Consider the following 18707-nt stretch of genomic DNA (forward strand, 5'->3'; position numbering starts at 1 on the left):
GGGGAAGACTTATTCTTCCCCATTGAGAGGCTGGTCCTTGCCAGCTTATCACGAGGCTGAACTGGCAGGGACTGGATGCCAGGGGTGCATTCCTGCTCTAGGTAAAGGATGCGTGCACACACAAATCCCTCTGATTTCCTCCAAACGGTGCACACTAGGGCTCCAAATTAACTGAAGAACTCCAAGGGACACACGGACATGTGAAAACAGCCCAACACATGCATATGCAAGGTCTTACTCCAGAAATTCAGTGATGTATTTCCTACTGCACTTTGACCACATCCAGGGATTGGTGTAGAAGTTCAGTGTTGGTGCCATGACATGCTGCTGGTTTTTACCTCCATCTTCCTTGCACTTGTGATTGTCATCATGTGGCATGTTAAATCTAAGAGGAAAAGAGCAGCAAAAAGTAGAGTCAGTTAAGAGGCAAACATCAAGTATTTAGCATAGCAAGGGCAACAGTGTGAACTAAATGCAAGCAAAACCAAGAATTTTCCCTAAATATGCTGCTGACAGATATTACAGAATAAAAGTATTAATACACATATATTCATAATAAATTTGGAAGTGTTAATAAACAGGGTTTCTAGCACTCATCTGGGAAAAGCTGTGCAGCACCCTGCTAAGCTCTCCACTCCATGACTGCATATATTCAGCCAGACAAGTTCTCCAGGGAGCATGGAGTAAGATGCAAACCCAGCTGCAGTTTCCTTTTCAGCTGACGGTTGCTATCCTGCAGACAGGCTGGAGTCTGGCCCCTGCTTCATAAAAATGGCAAATACTCTGGAACTGACCACAGATCCAAGAGTTGATCTCAGGGAATTCAGGAAGGAGATGACTGACATGAGCCCACTGACTGCAGACCCTCATGCACACAGGCAATACCCTGTTGGACACAAAATATTTTCTAATGCAGTTGAATACCCTGGGCCACACTGCTGCCTAAGCAGGATTGCACAGGGATAGACTTGGCTCCTATACTTTATGTGGCAGGTTTACAAAATGCCAGCAAGCATTGGTATCAGCAGAAACCAACATGAAGTTTGCAGCACATGACACCTTGAAGAATGTGGTAAATTCACTAATGGAGACAGAGCGGCTTAAAGCACTGCGCTGTTTGAAGTGGGGAAGGGGAAGTGACCTGGTGTGATCCTGTGTTCCAAGGCTGGGGAGTTTATATTCCATTAAGATTACCTCCAACAAATCATCTTTTCATTCTGCTCTCTGAAAAAAGGAGTACAGAGGCATTTCCTGCTTGGGAGTACTGCTAACCCCCCCAGCAGCTCTGAGGCAGCATTAGCAAAGGAATTAGACACAGGTTAGGTGTGGGGAACACCAAAACTTTGGAGATTTTCTGTCAGGAAGTCTTATTTAAATAAATACTACTGTGGTTAAAAATAGACTGTCTCAGCCAGCTCTCCATGAAGAAAAACAAGAGTTTAGAACAATGAGAGGTCTGTTCCCAAGTACTCATCCATCCCACACCTACAGACCTCCACTGCAAAGCAGGCATGTGATGGTTTGGGACTGAATCAGCTGCCTAAGGTTGTATCCAGGGGTAAAGGACTATGTGATCTAAGGTGATTTTTCTCATGACTGCTTAGTAGTGAGAAAAAGTCTCAGTAGTGAGAAAAAGCAAAAATCATTTGAAAGAAATTTCTGCTGGAGGAGGTGAATGGCAGCGTCTCTTCTGGGGATGTCCAGCAGCAGAGGATTTTCCATGATGAAACAGTTCAAGAGCTGAGCCAAGCTCACTTATACAGCTCATCACCTCCCAGATGCCCTGGGTAAGTTCCTCCTTCACACACATCTGCTGCATGGTCTTCACCAGCACCACACAGAGCTATGGCAGGCTGAGGATCTGCTCTCAGAGAAGACTTCAGTCCCAAAAGATAGTTCAGATGTGCCAGCATGCTTTGTCCTGGTTCTCCCCAAGGACCTCTGCCCAAAACCCTGGCTAGTTCCAACTGCTTGGTAAAGATGTCATTTCTTAGGTGCTGCTTGGGGTACTCTGTCATTTATCCTCCCCAAAACATGGCCTTGCTGGTTTGGCTGCCCCCAGGTAGGCTCCAGAGCACCCCACAGTTTCATCTACCTCAGTGATGCATCTTCTAGCCAAGTATATTGATCTCCCCTCAAATAATTAGGCTCAGCAGTACCAGTTCCCAGCCTGGCTGGCAAGCCCTAGTTAGTATAAATATTGGGCTATTTAAATGTAAATGTATTTACATAGAACATACACATGGCCAAGTTCATGTGCTATTGTGAAAGCAGTGCTCAGTCCGTTATCTTCACTAATTGAACAGCTCCTGTATGGGTCACAGACTGTGCCCAGCTCTGCCAGACCTAGGAGAGAACAGAAGTTTATGATAGAAAACGAAATTTCACTCACAGTTCAGTACAGGCAACTAACATTGTCACTACAAAAAAAGTTATTAAAAGACAAAAAAAAGGTTTTCCTTACCCAGAGTATCACATTTGTCGTGCGCTCTACAAATATCCTGTCTGAAAGCAGAACAGACCTGACACATTAATTCTCAATGCATCAGTGAGTTCAGGCACAAGCACAGTAACAACTCTTGGTCCTTCAATGGACTTTCTCATGCTGGTTTGCCACATCATCCAGAGTCCAAAAGAAATCCCCACCCCAGTCAGAGTTTTTCATCTTATGCTAAACCCATGGGCAGCCTTGAACCTCTCAAAATCACCTTGTTATGGTGGACACATGCTCCCACAACTGCAAATATCATAACACCCACATCAAAACCTGAACATTTCCCATACATTACATGCTCACAGACCCTGACACACAAGTGGCTACAGTTTTCATGAGAATATTCACCACACCTGGTAACAAGCACGGCTGTATCATGCCGAAGGTGACTTCCCTCTGGGTGGTTTTGGGACTGCTGCCATTGGCAGAAGTTTTTTAACGTTGTCTGGGCATTGTAAGATATTGCAGGGCCATCCTGATAAGCAACACACAGAAAGCAGGTATTTTAATTATTCAGGACAATGCACACTACAAATGCCATTGTCAAGCAGAAGGTGAAGAAAATAATTTCCATTACCTGCTCATTATGTATCACGACCAATTTCACAATAACAATGTTGATTAAATTTCCAATGCTTGGGTCTTTGTAGATAGAAGCCACCTGTTTCAAAAAGCAATATTTGGAATTACTGTTAACATTCAAGGAAACAAACAATTAAGCCAACACATATATTTTCCATTTTGCAACTGTATTTCTCCTGGGCTGCTCTTCTGCCCTGCTCAGTGCTCTGATGCTACTTGGAGAGACCTCCTGGCAGAAGCACAATTTTAGAATGAAAAAAACCTGCTGGTATCAGAGAAACCCAACATTTCCTTTTGCTTTAGCACACATTTCACCAAATTAAAGGATCATTCTGCTCTGAGACACAAAGACCACCAAACAAGACTGTCAAAGCAACTTATTCTTCCAAGTGTCTGATTTTGACATGGGCAGATTCAGACCACATATTCAGTGAACTTCTACACTCAAACAGGATGAACATCCCTCCAGAGACATAAATATGTTGGATACTCCCTGCCAGTCACTCTGCATCTACAGAACTGCCTGTCTGGAAACTGCACTACTGCATCCTAGTACCTGCAGCTCCTAAGGTGCTTGTTCTCAGCCTGGAAAGCCAACTTGAGAACTATGCTAAGGATCAAGGTGACAACAGGCTCCTTCTCCTTGCAACAGCAAGGGAAGTCAGGCAACTGCATAACCTACCAGCCTCAGGCCCCTGGAAGGCACAGTCCCCAAAGCACCTTTTTAATTCAGCTGTTATGTCACATGGGCTTAAATAAAAAGAAGAGTACAGCATGTGGACTAAACAACCAGTGATCCTGCTCATGGTGTCTGATGTTCAGAAAGCTGGAAGAGAGAGGTGTGAGAAGGATCAGGAAGCGTGATGGATCTGGGGAAGAAGATTCCAACCAGCATTTTCCAGCCATGTTTTACCATTTTTGATGTAACCCCAGCATTATCTCCATGCCTAGGGAAGGCAAACTGATGGCATTGCACATGAATACAGCAGAGAGGGCTCTGAGACCACTAGAAAACGATTTGTGGGTGAATCTACTCGCCCTGGTTGGACACTCACTATTGACATCAGGGTTAAGACATAGTGCTGTAGGTTGGCTCCGTGGTAGGCGACCATCCTGCTGTCAGCCACCACCATCACCTCCACAAAACGTGGGTAGGACAAGAAGCGCTTCGTCCGCTTGTGGCTCTTCCTTTCACCAATGGTCCCCGTCTTGTTGCTGTCCCCAGAAAAAGAATTCACTTCCAGGCTGTGTTTCAACATCTCCATGTCAGACAATATGCTGCTCTCTGCCCACTGCCTTCTCCAGTGTTTCCGTTTGTTCTTTTTGTGACTGTGGTCATGATCTATGGTTAAAAGGCAGAAAAAACATACAGTACATTCTGGAGTGAATAAAATTAATACCACATGTATGCTAAGTCAAAATACCTATTGCCTCAACAAAGTTGTGTGGGCTTGCTCCAAACAAGCAGGGAACTGAAACAGAAGCACTCTGTGGAAGCCCACCATATAATCCAACATCTAAGGCTTCATTTTTAAAGCCATCTTGGGGAAGCCAGTAGCACTTAGAGGTGGACATTCCCTGCAGCAGAGGCAGCTCCTGGTCTATGCAGGAGAGATGGAGCCCTGCAATAGTAATTAGCCACTGCAGCAGCAGTGTGAGGATTCTGGGCACGTCCAAGGTGGCCAGGAAACCACAGGAAACAAAGGTCCAAATCCTGTATTTCCAACTCAGGCATGAAGGACGGCAGGATTTGGCCTTCACAGCAAAGCAATTATATATGATTTATTTCTGTCTCTAACAATAACACGGCTGGGCTTCAGCTCCCCCCCCTCCCTTTATTATTCTGTGCTACAGGAATGGTAAAGGTCATCTAATAGCACAGCTGCCACTGGTGAAAGAATAGAATTCAGGAAGTTTCACATATACTGCTTTTGATATTCAATTAGGCCAAACATAAAAGCAGCCTGAAAATATACTCCATGCTGATACAAAGACGACAAAAAGAAGAGGGAGAATAGGCATATAAAACATATGTAACGTGTACAATTAAGATTTACCATCTGATTAGTATGTAATTATAGCATTATTTAAATGTAAGAGCAAAATCAGGCTTATTTGATGCCACTTAACTTTTAATCAGTTCATCATAGGAAGTAGCTAATTGAATGTGATTCATCCACGAAAGACTGTTCACTTCTGCATTTAATATAAAGCCAGATCTGAACTACTCATCTACGACTCCAGGCTACAACCCTCATGCTCTTTGTAGCTTTAGTTTAATTTCGTCATGGTGGTGAAAAATATCACATTTCCTTATCTGACCCATTGAGTAGGTTAGAGGAAGCATAACATTACGGAACAAAGGAATATTCAATGCTCAAACAAGATTGAAATGATAGGAAACTTCTTAGTTATTTTTCCTGTATGGTTTCCTTTTAGGAATATTTGTAATAATTTCCAAATAAAGAAATATGTTCTGCAGTATCATGGCAGGCAAAGGTGATCAGCCTCTACCTATGTGAAAAATACTATCCTTCTGCCCTATGTGTAAATAGGCAATACAGCAGTTAAGAATTAAATCCTGCCTACTCTGTACTACCTAAGTCCTCTAAATTCCCCTTTCTTGATACAGTCCAGACCACCTTAATACAGCAGAGAGTCTGCAGTTATTTGAGTAAGAATTTGAGAAAGCCAATGGCATTTGTGGTTATAATTGGATTGCCCTAGTTCCTCTGCTCTAATCAATGCCCTTGTGTTGGCAAGGTTATGCTCTCATGCTGGCACTCCTTCGTGGGCAACCATGACATTATCCCGACTCATTCAGTGCCAATCAGCTTGGGGAGCCAACTATGCATACAAATAACTTAAAGGTGAGGAGAGGACCAGACTGAGGAGAAAGTGCTAACCCCAGCCCTTCAGCCAGCTCCTCTCTTCTCCTCTCTGCACCCTCAGATCGCCACTCAAATTTCTCTTTTAAATAATTAACTTCCAAAAGGAGCAGGTGCCCAAGGAAAAATGTGTTAAGGATGGGAAGATGCTCAACAGGGCTCGAGCGAGGCTGAAGACAAAGCTGCAGAGCGAAGGCAGAGCTCTGCAGGGCCTCAGGTAGGACCATGAGGCTCAGGTGCCTTCTCCTCCAACCATCTAGTCAGAGGGAAGTTAGATGGCAAAAAACAGTGGGAATTGCACAGATATCTATCTTTGAAGACACCTATCACACAGGTCTATAAAAGAAGTTAATATTCATTGGGTTTGCACTGAAATCCTGCAGCTGGTGTCACACGCTAAAGAAAACCCCACAAACCACCCAGAGAGTACCACATAGAACTCCACATCTAGTTATGAGAGCCCTGACCTGCCCCTCATCAGGGGAATCAGAGCCCAACAAAGCCAGGTATGCCCAGCATAGAGGAAAAATAACTTTCCTTTTTGGGCAGAGATCTGGCACAGAGTCACAGAATCATTTAAGTTGGAAAAGATACTAAAGATCATCAAGTCCAATCATTAATCTAATGCTGCCAGGTGTTAGTACAGTATCAGTGCTCTTTCCCCATTCAGCACACAAATTAAGTCAGACACATCATCACTTCCAAAACAACTGAATTGTTTCCACCCACAAAGTCACTCCAACACTTGCACTGTGCTATTTGGACAGGTCACATATTGGGTATTTGTCAGCCTGGTTACTGGAAAACTAGGCACCAGTGATGGGGATGCACTGCATGAAAAGCCACTCCTGGACTTTGGTAGTAGTGAACTGTTATCTCCACCCATCTTTCTTGCATGTAGATAGTGTGCACTCACCTGTAAAAAATTAAATGCTAATGGCTGTGCACTGCTCTCAACCCATCTGTAAAATCCTGACCACGTTAATGGGAGCTGCACACAGGCACTGCCAGGAACTCTGTGTGCCTGATTCTGTTGATATCCTGCTCCATTACAATGGCCACAACAGCAGGGCTCTCATTGACTGGGGCAACGTGCTCCTGCTCCATCGGGCAGAAGGGAAAATCTCTCACACTACACAAAACTCTGATTTTGCAGCACCAGCTTCCTACTGCCACACATAACATCAGAAAAGGGTATGATATTTCCTCACCTTATTTTCCCTTTTTCTTTTCTATTGTGTTAACATAGTAACAGAAACCAGGAAGAAAAATGGTTTTCTTGGCAGGCCCCCAGTCTTTGCAATGACCTGAAACACATCTATTTATACATGGTAGTAACTGGATGGGTTTAAGAAACAAAACATTTTTCTTTTACTTTGTAGAAAAACCAAACTCCAGTGAGTAGACAAACCCTTTAAAACCATGCAAACTACAGTTCAATAATTCAAGTATCAGGCGAGCCCATGCACTGACTCAACCATTCATATTCATCTGAGAGGCAGGTAAAGGCTAGAATAATGTCCATTTTACTGCATACTTTACTAAGACAATCTTTGCTGTTTTCACTGTCTTTATACGGACCTGGTAGTTTATCTGAATTTTTTTTCTGTTTGGTTTCTTCTTTGTAATGTGGGACTTAAAAGGAGACCCAATCCTGTGAAAGGATATCGCTTCCTGATGGCATCTTTTCACTAATGCCATTTATTTCTGCTTGGGCAAGAAGCCTCAGCCCAGAACCCATTCAGCTGATTTATGGATGTTTCCTGCTGGTTAATGTACTTTGGATCTATCACAAGAAAGAGGGCAGGGAAGACACAGGCTCTGTGTGAGTACTTTGCCTGCATGAAAGGGTGACAGGGCAGAGTCAGGATCTGCTTTTGACATAGTAACTATTGTTATACTAAACCAAATATTAAGAGATGGAATGATCACTTATCCCAACAGTCCTAATCCTTTCCATTTCTACATTAACTAGTCCTTGGAATAGAAAGCAATTTGCACAATTAAGTAAGACGTGTAACAATTCAAGCAATTCCAGTTCAGCTCCAAGTTCATAAGAGCTGCACATAGCTGCGAAAAAAATGTAACACAGAGAGAGAGAGTGAGACAGCAAGAGAAGGGGGCAAGAAAAAATCTCTTTCTTGAGCTAACAACATGTCCCTGCTAGAAAAAAAGTATGATCCTTTCAAACTGACTGATTATCACAAGTTTTCTGAATGTGTGATCTAGGATTTTTAAAAAAATTTGCACTCAGCAGTTGGCCCGTATCACTTCTAGCTGTGCTCTGACCCAGTGGCACAGATAATAAATTATTGCACACCTCCATAAAACAGACCAAAATTCAGCTGAGCTCCCCTGACACAGTCAGTCACTGTGTGACCTGTCTCCCTCAACTCCACAGGAGCAAACCCTGGCCAAAAGCTTCAGTACAAGCCCCAGCTCCAGCTGTCTGGCTGGATTTGCTGCCTGTAGCTGCTACAACAGCAGCTGCCTGGGAAACAGAGAGAGGCAAAATGGATTTGCCTTCATGCAGAGATCAGACTGGCTGAAAATGAACCACATTTTTAGGCTCTTCTTGCCAAGAAATGGAATGGAAACTGGCTCCTCTTTAGGACACAAACAGGTAAGAAGCCAGACCAAAGAACTTTTCTAGCCTTGGGTCTGTCCTAATTCTATATCAAGATGTTTTGTATCTCTGTCTTTCTATACACCTACAAATGTATCTCAGATGGATTTGCATGAGGCCAAATTCTCACCTCTGTTACTGTGGGGTGCTGTTGTGGTCAGCATAACCCAGAGCTGAACACACCTTATCTGCCAGCAGCTTCACACACTGCTTGGACAATAGCCAGGGATTGAAACATAATGGAGGACAAGCCACTGCCTTGCCTTGTACCACACTGAGATGATCAGTCCTATGAGCAGGATTAATCCTGCCTTCCCTCTGGATAGCTCCTTGACTGGACCAGAGCTGCTGCTATAGCCAGGTCCATGTCCAGGAGCTCCTGCTGAAGTCAGTCCCATGTGTCAAGCCCAGAGCCTGGAATTTGTGTTTGCAACATCTGAAAACATTAAGGCCACAAAGCAAAGCTATAAAGCCATGAGCAGTTCAGACTGGCATGAAGCATCACTGATGCAAAAACCAACAGTTTCACTCCAATCCACTCACTGCATCCTGTGTCTGTGACTATAGAGACTTGGAGGTGCCAAAGCTCGAGGTGATGCTGAACCCTGATGCCTTTCTTTTCACTGCTTGAACCAGAATTCTGAGAACCACGGATTTGCAGCAAGCAGCAATCAGCTTCCCTTAGTAATAAAACATTCTCTGGTTTATACCATGCTAACACTAGAGACCACACACGCTCTAGATGTTTTCTTTCCAGGTGATGAATATCAGAATGCATTCCAGCCTAAAAGATTATTTTTATGCCTAAGGTAAAAAGTTGTAAGTGAAAGCTATCAATTTTGCACAGTAGACAGAAAGTAGATTAATGAACAATAAATTTTCTCTTTAAGAACAATAAATTTTCTCTTTAAGAAAGGAGATACTAACACATGAGCTGAACATGTGGCAGAAAATGATTCAAGATCATCTTACAGAACTCCCACACATGCTCTTCAGGTAACTTCCAATGCACAACAGTCACAAGTCACCAACCTGTGTCCCACACTAGTGTCTAGTGACACCTATGAGGTACCATGCCAACAGGAATAACACTGAGGCCACCCCAACTTTGTACTGACAGTCAGTAAAAGATAAGACAAAATATCCCATTAGGAAAAAAAAAAAAAAAGAAATTGTTCAGCAATTGGCCACAGGGATGTTGATAATGACATTACAGGCATATGGGAGAAGCAGTCACAGAATAGTTAGCCTGTTTATTTTCAGTAATATATGCCATAGGGAACAGACAGAAAGCACCCAAGTGATACCCCCCTGCTTCTCCCACCTGTCTTCCTTCAGTGGATGTCCACACAGCTGAGGTAAAAGTATGTCCATTTTGATTCCAGGAGAATAATTTAACTCTGTCCACTTACCATGTTTAAATTGCAGAACAATAACCAATCAACAGCAATTTGTTTAGTTATAATCTTAAGTCTTACACCTTTAGGGCACCAGATGGATGCTTGATACATTTTCAATACTAGGACTAACAACAAAATGCATGCATTTTACTTATATATTAAGCCAAAACTAATTATGGGATCTGTATCACTGACTGTGATCAATGTTTTTTAACTGAAGTCAGTCTATTACCTTATTTCACTTGTCAACATCACAAGATACCTCAAACATTACAGACTGATCCCTTCCCCAGCTCAGCATGGCAAAAGCTTGTGCTTGACCTTCTAGGCTCATCTGACCAAATACCAGTTGGCTCTTACTGTGCTGCTACCTCAACAGGGAGGCAGAAATAGAATTAATTACATTAGCGTATGGGAGTTGTGATGCAATTCTCTTCTTTATTTAGGGAGGGAAGGAAACCTGAATTAATTACTATTTGACTAAAAATGACAATCCACTTCTTTAAGATAAGAAACTTTTATGAGGAAAAGAACAAAGTCAGTGTTTTACCCTGAGGCCAAGAGCAAAGCTGACAGCTTAAACAGACTCTTGAAAGAGCTCAAGGATTGCTCAACCTGGAAGTAAAGGCTTAAGAAAGCCTCCCTGCAGATCTCCTGCAACCCTGAGTTTATGTGACACTCATCAGTACAGAATTTGCCTGAAGACCTGCCTGGAAACCAGACACCTAGAATGCAGAATTCTGCTGGATGAATGAGTTGAAAACAAAAAAGAGGGGACACAGTTGGAAGCAAGACAGAGTCCAAAAGAAACAGCAAAAATACTAAAGGGCTCTAGACCAACAATCTAAGCGCAAAGGATCTGGGATTTCACCACAGACCACTCACAAGAGTACAAACATTGAGTCCTGCAGAAAAGGAATTCAAAGTTTCTGCCTCGGAACTGTTTAAGTAACAACATAAAACATACAAAGGGTCTGGAGAAGGAGCAGGAAATTTTCCATCACTGGCGTCACTCCACTCTATTGCCAATTTTAACACTGTGAACACACCTTGAACCACAGCTGGAGTGGGAACAAAAGCTCATCCCCTTCCTGCACCAATGAAAGGCCACACTACAAAGTCAGGCTTTAGCCACAGTACCAGATACCAAACATTCTTCCCCAGGTCTCCTCCCTGGTCATGGCACTGACAACACACTAACAAACCCCCATTATGGCAACCTCAACCTGACCACCGCTTCCAAGCACATGGGAACATGGGAATGGGACCATCTCCTGCTTGTGCCATTGGCTCACCAGTGACTTCCCATGAAGCTGGCTGGCATGAGGAGAGCAGGCTGGTACTAATTATCATGCAGAAATAAGGTCACAATCATTGAGCTGGCAGCATCAGGCATCTGCTTGCTCAAGACACACGGCAGCCCTCCTCTGCCCTGGTGGTTCCCCAGTGTCAGGTTCAGTGGGAAAGGTTGTTACAGTCACTATGAAAGGGTAATCTATTACAAATTACTCGTTAATGCAACTGAAAAATCAGTGACACATTACTGAGTATGCCTGTGTCATGCTGGCTCAGCAGCAAGACTTGGTTCATGCTGCTGGCTCTTCCTCTGCCTTTTATAGGACCCTTCTCAGCACCACTTACACATAGACCTTCTCTTCTCCTCACCTGGACCACATGGGGCTTCCCTTTGTGGAGCTGCTGTGCCTGGCCACACACGTACTACCCAGCAGTCAAACTGCTGTAACACCCAACAAAATACCAGCAAATTTGAGACCATTTTGCATCCATTTCTGGCAGGTACTGGGATATGCTAAGCCTGCAGGTTGTGTCCCACAGCCATCTGTGCTGATAATACTTGGTGGATTTTGGAAAGCAGCCGCAGCAGGTGAGTCACTGGGCTTTCCCACCCCTGCCAGCAGTGGGTGGGGGCACAGTCAGCACGGCGCAGGTAAGACCTGCTCTGTCCTGCACTCATCTGAGGCTGTTTCCAAAACCTCGCCACCTCAGCACGAACTGCTGGAAGGCCTCTTTGCTGGCTACATCCCCTTGGCTCCCCTCCAGAAACAGGAACAGCTCTAATCATCTTCCTACTAGTTTGGCACCACCAGAGTGTTATTGCTGCTTCTGCATGATGAGTTTTGCCCGTGGTGGATATTCCTGCTTTAAATACTCTCATTAAGGAGTGAGGACCTTGTGCAAGATCCTCACATGCAGCCCCAGAGCCCAGGTCCAATGCCAGCCTCAGGACGGGCACAGCTGACCAGCAGCAAGGGAGGGAGCAGCTCACACTCGCTATACATAAATTACGAAAGCTAAAACTTAAGGCATCATGGGTACAAAGAAGGAGCTGCCCCAAAAAGTTTAGCTGGGAGTCCTGCATCAGGGTCACAGTAAAAGCTACACAGAATTTGCTAAGTTTGGAGCAAGAGCCAAACAGGCAACAGAAGTAGGGCAATGAAAGGGCACAATACTTGCAATTATACTCATGGACACAGGGGAATTTTGGCTCAGTGCAACCAGACAGGTGGAGGCCACATCTGTCTCAGAGCAAGGGGTGGCCAACAGGCAGAATGGCTGCTAAAGTTCAGTAGAAGGCTAAAGCTATTGCAGACCCCAAAAAAACTGGAGGAGAAGGGCTCCAGACAACTCAACAACTGAAATATACATAGAAATACATATATACATAAACCACTGACAAAAAACATGGGAAATATGATAGAAAGGAGAAGCAGCAGAAATGGATGTAAGACTTGGAGCAAGAGGTGCCTTAAGTGGTTTATTTAAGCGATGACCAAAGGCAGTGTCCTATTGGCATCTGGAGCTGGACATCTCTCTGCAAGACCAAACCTTGATGGTTTCACATGGAAAGGTCTCACAGGTCTTCTCCTGGCAGAAGGTCCCACTGGATGGGGGCCTGGGGAGGTGCTGCCTGCCTCATGAAGGTGGCTGGCACACGGATGCAGGATGCAGCTCCGTGCTTTTCTCACTGGAGTCAGATTGTTCCTCCATGGGGTGCAGGAAAGCGGCGCTCTCCAGCCTTGCAATGAGCCACTTCCTCTTTTCTTTTTATAGGATCACAATTTCTTTTCTCTTCCTCCTCCACCTCAAAAAAGCGGATATTTAATAATTGGGTCGGAAGAGCTTGCTATCCTGAAGCGATGGGTGGTAGTGGTGCTGCACCTCAGTGACATCATGCTGTCTGCCTGGCCAAGCCCTCATCCCGTCAGGGCTATTCAGTAAAACACAACTAATTATTCTGCCAGATCCCCGGCCAGATGACAAACTGATTCACGGCACTAACTACAAGAAAAAAAGGAGAGGAAAATGCACCATTTCCTATGACTGAAACTACATTAACCTGTTACCCCAAGGAAAACTCTGTCCTAAGTTTTTCTTGCAGCAGTTGAGCTGTATGCCAGACAGCTCAAATGCATTGCCAGAGACCCCAGTGCTGCGCTATGAAAGTTCATCCGCAGAGCACAGCTTCCATTTGATATCCATCAGCATTCAGAGGAAAAAGATCTTTTTCCAGAACACCTGTAGAGTATTTTTTATGTCAGAGGACCTAAAACTGTTATCAGAAACTGCTAATTAAAACTTAGCAAAAGCAAATGCCTGGTTTTCTAAGCTGACCTCAGGATGCTGAAATCTAAAAGTACAACCAGGGAGACTGCTGCAAATGAAAGCTTTTACTCAATCTGTTAGTCAATTCACAAGGGAAACTTTCCTGAATACCTCAAGAAGTTTAAAATTACATCATTATGGCAAGGGCACACCAGTATGTTGACTATTAATCATTTCCAGGAAGATGACTATCAGAAAGTCATTCTTAATAGCACCACTGCCTGGCAACATAGGGTCCCTTGCTCACCTCAGGGGGGGTACCTTAGATTTCCCTCCCATGAATTTCCTCTTCAAGCAAATTTCCACCCCTGCCAGAAGCCTGCAAAGCAAATGCACCATTTCACACATTCTTCTGACAAAAGACTGGATTCACACAACACCCTACAATTATGACTAACTCCCAAACTCTCACAAAACCATTCTTCTCTGGCAAGAGTGAGAGATACACCTTGTTTAAAACAGTGAGTGCCGCTAGATTTTGCACGTTCTCCTCTGCTGCAAAGACATGTGAGACACCTTCTCTCAGCAGATGTAACCTCAGGTAGGATGCCAAGGTTCAGCATTGCCCAAGCTGCTCTGAACTTGCTCCTTAAATGAAATAACCAAGACTTGTTCACAATACACATACGGCCATAGCATCGTTCCCTTTCAAAAGCTTGGATGATGACAAAAAGAAAAGATAGTAAAGAGGGAGAGATGAAGGGAAAAGGGACAGGAAGACAAGACTCTCATGCCTATCTAGAGCACTTAAGCTTGTGTTTGAGAGGTGAGAACTCCTCCCTCCACTACATGAAGCAACTGAGAAGAGCAAGAAAACAAAGACAAGCAAGAAGCAAAGCATATTAGAACAAAGAAGGAATAGATATACAGCACATTAGTAAAATTACAGATGGAGTATTCTTGCGAATTACAATACAGAAGAATAATATTCTAAATGGGAACTATGATACAGTGGGGTGAAAAACAGCAGTCTGTTACAGCAGCACAGAGTCAAGTTCACAAGCAAAATTCAGAGCCCTCCCAGCTACCTTTGATTCAATGAGTCTTGTGATCTGCTGCTCCGTTCCTCCAAGGGTTACTGATGCAATGTGCCAGATTCCGTGTTTCTTTCCAACTGTTCTGAGTCTCCTGCATCTGATCTCATAGAAGGGAGCAGAAACAGCTGGAAGAGAGAAACCAGAATGGCATATTCCAGCAGCAACCCTTGGAAGAACAAACAATGACAGCCTTGTGAGAGGTGTCACTGTACCCCTGGCACATATGTTTGCATGTGGATTCACATGTCTTCTAGAAGAAACACATGTTGCTCTGGCTGGTCACAGAGTATCAGAGCATCTTTGGACTCAGCATGATTAGTGCAAGCTGAACAGACTGACAGCTCAACAGCACAGCCAGACCCACAGTCATGGGTGCCAAACAAGTAACGTGTGCTAATTGCAGCCTAATTGGGGCACCATACTTCTCCAGTGGTACCTTTACTTCCTGAGCAACTCCGCCTACTTTGCAGCATATGAGCAGCTTGCAGCCCACAAGGGAACTCAGTCAAGGCCTACTCTGTTTAGGTTTTAAAGTTCCTGTAGATCTAGTTGCAGGCCAAAGGACAAGGGCAAAACAGCAGGTGAAAGAGGAGACCAAAGGAATAAGCTTCATCAGAGAAAACTGAGGTATTTGCTGCCAAAGGGGAGGATTAGTTGTGAACATCAGGCAGTCAAGGAAGCAGAGAGCAGCAGGAGGCCACTGTAGATAATAGGGACAGTAGGAACAAGGCTATTGCTCACCAAGGTACATGAAGAGGGGGAAAAAAAGGTCTGTGCTCTTTCATATGTGCAAGGACTAGAAAGAGGGAGTGAGGAGGTCAGGGAGATGGTGCTGGTGGAGGAAGGGCTATGAGGAGAAAAAAAGCCTTTGAAAATGAACCATGGAAAAGCAATTACTAAGAACTGTCAGGGTTGGTGTTAGAACTTCCTCATTTCCACTAGAAAGAAATGAGGCAACTCACAGCTAGATTTGGGGAAAGAAGACCAGGAGCACAGCAAGACTAAGACAGATATAATTTAAAGGACAGAGTATCAGACAGAGAGTATATCAGATTAGGATGGCTGGGAATTACATGTAGGATAGAACAGAAAACAAGTTTAAGGGCTCACAGGATACTTAAGGCAAGATAGATGGAAAGCTCTCTTGCCAGCTTTACCTCAGGAATCAAAGGGAAACTTTTTTTCTGACCGCAACTTCCTCATAACCAATTCCTAGAAAGCACCTCTGGGTGTACCACATCTCTCCAGGACAGCGTTACCACCACGAGCCCAGTCCCAGCACTCACAGCACCATTTCTAGAGGGGTCTCTCAACTCCACATCTCTTTTTTTCCCCCCCAAACCTACTGCCTTTTAACTGCAAATAGCACTTCCAAGTATCAAGTCATCTGAGGCAGTAAGAAAATGAGTACCTGGAGTATTGCAAGTCTGCCAGTCCCCTGAAGAGTTGGTGGGAGGTGTCCGGTGTCGGTAGACAAGATGTGGTTTATTGTGCTCTTCTTCATACTCCTGCTCCTCAAGTGATAGGAGTGGCTCTACAAAATAGTCCCCATCATCAGACTTGAATGTGCCTAGCTGAGAGGGTCCAGAGAGAGGAAGAGGAGGTCAGCTGTGTGCGATGACAAGCCACCTAGCAGCACTACCCCACAAAGCAAGCAGTTAATGAGGGAGGTGTGCCTAGTTCTATGGTAACCCCTGTGAAGGCAGTGGCTGGAGTTCCAGCTTTGGTCACACTCCTTGCACTCACCCTGGGCTGCACAGCCATCCCACTGGTGCTTACAGAGGGCTAATTACCAACCCACAGGCAGGGAGCATGAGAGAGGCATGTCTGCCAGACCCTGTCCTTATGCCAGGGATGTTCATCAAGCCAAAGGGTGATGGTGCTGCTGTGAGCTGGAGGCCCCAGTGCAACCCCATCATGTGCTGGTTTCACACAGCACATTTCCCTGAGACAGGCTTTTAACCCACATATAAGGACCAGAGGAAGGTGTCCAGCTAGTGAAATCCCTGCTTACAAGGAGACATCAACGTTCCTAGTTGCATACAACTATGAATGCACGTATTTGGTGGGTAAATAAAAAAATATCAGAGACAAAACATTCTGCAGCCATCCCATACTGGTATCCATGGTCAGTACCTGGGAGGGAAGCCACATACACATGTGCCCAAGCCTAGGTGAACACATGCACCCAGAAGAATCGCGGGACTGAATGAAGCCAGCAGAAACCTCCGGGGAGCCCCTGGGATTGGCATCCCGTGGGACTGAAAGGCACCAGGACAGACAGAAGAGTCAGCCCTTTTAGGAGCTTCTGCGCATCCCGGTGCCAACATCCCTGCACCGAAGGGCACCCAGCTGGGGTACCAAGGACCGGGACATGCCCCTGGTCCCGGGGTGCTGGGTGGCTCCGGGGCCAGCGCCGGTGGTAAGCCCGCAGCCATCCCTCACCGGCACCCCGGCACCCCCAGGGGCAGGCAGGCTCCGTGCCTGGGTCTGGCCCACAGACCGCCCCTCCGGGTGTCGGTGGGTGGCATTTTTGCCCTAAAAATCCGCAGAGCATGAGCGGCGCACCTCGGAACCCGAGGGACGAAGAGCCGCGCGGCAGCAAGCCCCGGCCGGGGTGGGCCGGAGCCGCCCGCCGCCGTCAGGGGAAGGGGCGGGCGCCATCGCTCTGCCCGCCCACCCTCCCGCGCCCCGCTCCTCCTCCTCCTCCTCCTCCTCCTCCTCCCTCCTTCCGCCCCTGGCCCTCAGCGGGGCGGGGGTCTCACCATCCCGGAGCAGAGGCTGATAACGGCGGTGAGCCGAGGGCGGGCGTTGACGTGCCCCCGGTAGAAGCAGTGCTTCACATCGGCGTCGGCCGCCTCGGCGTAGAGGCGCCGTTGGTCTGCGGCGGGCTCTCCCAGAAGGCTGACGGTGAAGAGCGGGGCGATGAAGGCCGAGCTGGCCGTCAGGTTGAAGAGGAACTGCTGCCCGAAGGCGGACAGCCTGTAGTGTGCCTTCGGGGAGCCGGCGGCGGCCGCCGTCCAGGCGTCGGGGGCAGCACTGGTGCTCCGCCGGCGCCGCCTGAAGTGGACATCGGTGGGGAAGGGCTCACCGAACTCATTCACTCGGGTAGGAGTCACGATCTCGTACTCGCTGAGCTTCTCCAGCAGCTGGGCTGCGAGGGGACAGACGCTGAGTGAAGTGGCCGAGCCCCGCGGCCCCGGGGGGCGGCAGCGCAGCACTCCCCTAGGCCCTCCCCGAGCACCCCCTTACCTTGCCTGGGGTGCAGCTTCTGCCTCCTCGCTGCCGTCCTCCAGCCGTCGATGAAGAGCGTGGTGAGTGCCAGCGCCAGCGGCGCCAGCTGCATGGTGCTGCGCGCTGTCCTCGGAGGAGCAGCTTTCCCCGCCTCCGCTTCTTCTCCTCCTTTTTCCTCCTTTTCCCTCTTTTAATTTTTTTTTCCTCTCTTCTCCTTTCTTGCGGCCCCCCTCCCGGCCCCCGGAGCGCTGCCGCGGGAAGGCGCAGGAGCCGGGCGGCGTTAGGGGCGGGCGGGCCGGCGGCGCGCGGGGCGCCGGGGGCCGCGCATGGTGCGCGGGGGCGGACGGGCCGGGGTCGGGACCGACGGGCCGGGACGGGGGAGCCGCCCGCCCGCCCGCCTGCCTGCCTGCTCTCCCTCGCTTTCCGCCTCTCCCCCCGTCGGGCTGGTGGACGAGAGCTGCCGGGACTCTCTGTTTAAAAAGGGGCGGGCTCCATAGATCAAGACCGCCCTCTGCTCCCCCCCTTCCAATGACACTTTCTTTTTTCTTTGCCGGCGAGAGCCGAAGTCGCAGGTTTTGGTCAAGAAAACCATCGCTGGAGCGGGCGGGGAGAGTCCGAGCCACGGCTTCGTACACCCGGGATCGGCGCCCGCTCCCCGCCGGCTCCATCCAAAAGGCTTTAAAATCCCAAAGTAGCCCAGGCAGAGCGGCACCGGCAGCTGCCTGCTCTGCCAGGGACCTGGTGGGGATGAGTCCCTTTGTCGCTCACTGGGAGGAGAGATGGGTTTTCTTACGTAATTAACGTTTTCCCTTTTTTTTTTCC

The 18707-nt window shown here is 46.8% G+C and overlaps 1 protein-coding gene across 4 annotated transcripts in view; it reads right to left on the reverse strand.

Moving 5' to 3' along the window:
* The window catches only part of ADAMTS9 (ADAM metallopeptidase with thrombospondin type 1 motif 9), a 78971-nt gene extending 60803 nt beyond the window's left edge, over positions 1 to 18168 (reverse strand). For 3 of the 4 annotated variants that reach the window (XR_004061102.1, XM_030956489.1, XM_030956488.1), the window contains exons 1-9: positions 17904 to 18168; positions 17417 to 17805; positions 16063 to 16225; positions 4132 to 4418; positions 3072 to 3155; positions 2848 to 2969; positions 2465 to 2505; positions 2241 to 2346; positions 239 to 385 (exon numbers count right to left, since the gene is read on the reverse strand). Coding sequence is in view for 3 of the 4 variants with exons in the window: in XM_030956489.1 (XP_030812349.1) it covers positions 239 to 385; positions 2241 to 2346; positions 2465 to 2505; positions 2848 to 2969; positions 3072 to 3155; positions 4132 to 4418; positions 16063 to 16225; positions 17417 to 17805; positions 17904 to 17997 (1433 nt within the window). In the remaining variant the exon portion in view is untranslated. Of the gene's footprint in view, positions 1 to 238; positions 386 to 2240; positions 2347 to 2464; positions 2506 to 2847; positions 2970 to 3071; positions 3156 to 4131; positions 4419 to 14642; positions 14775 to 16062; positions 16226 to 17416; positions 17806 to 17903 lie in introns of those variants that run through there. The other variant, XM_030956490.1, reaches the window with a different exon arrangement.
* Positions 18169 to 18707: the final 539 nt, after the last annotated feature.

Source organism: Camarhynchus parvulus, chromosome 12, assembly GCF_901933205.1.
Source record: "Camarhynchus parvulus chromosome 12, STF_HiC, whole genome shotgun sequence".
In the NCBI taxonomy this organism is placed as follows: Eukaryota; Metazoa; Chordata; class Aves; order Passeriformes; family Thraupidae; genus Camarhynchus; species Camarhynchus parvulus.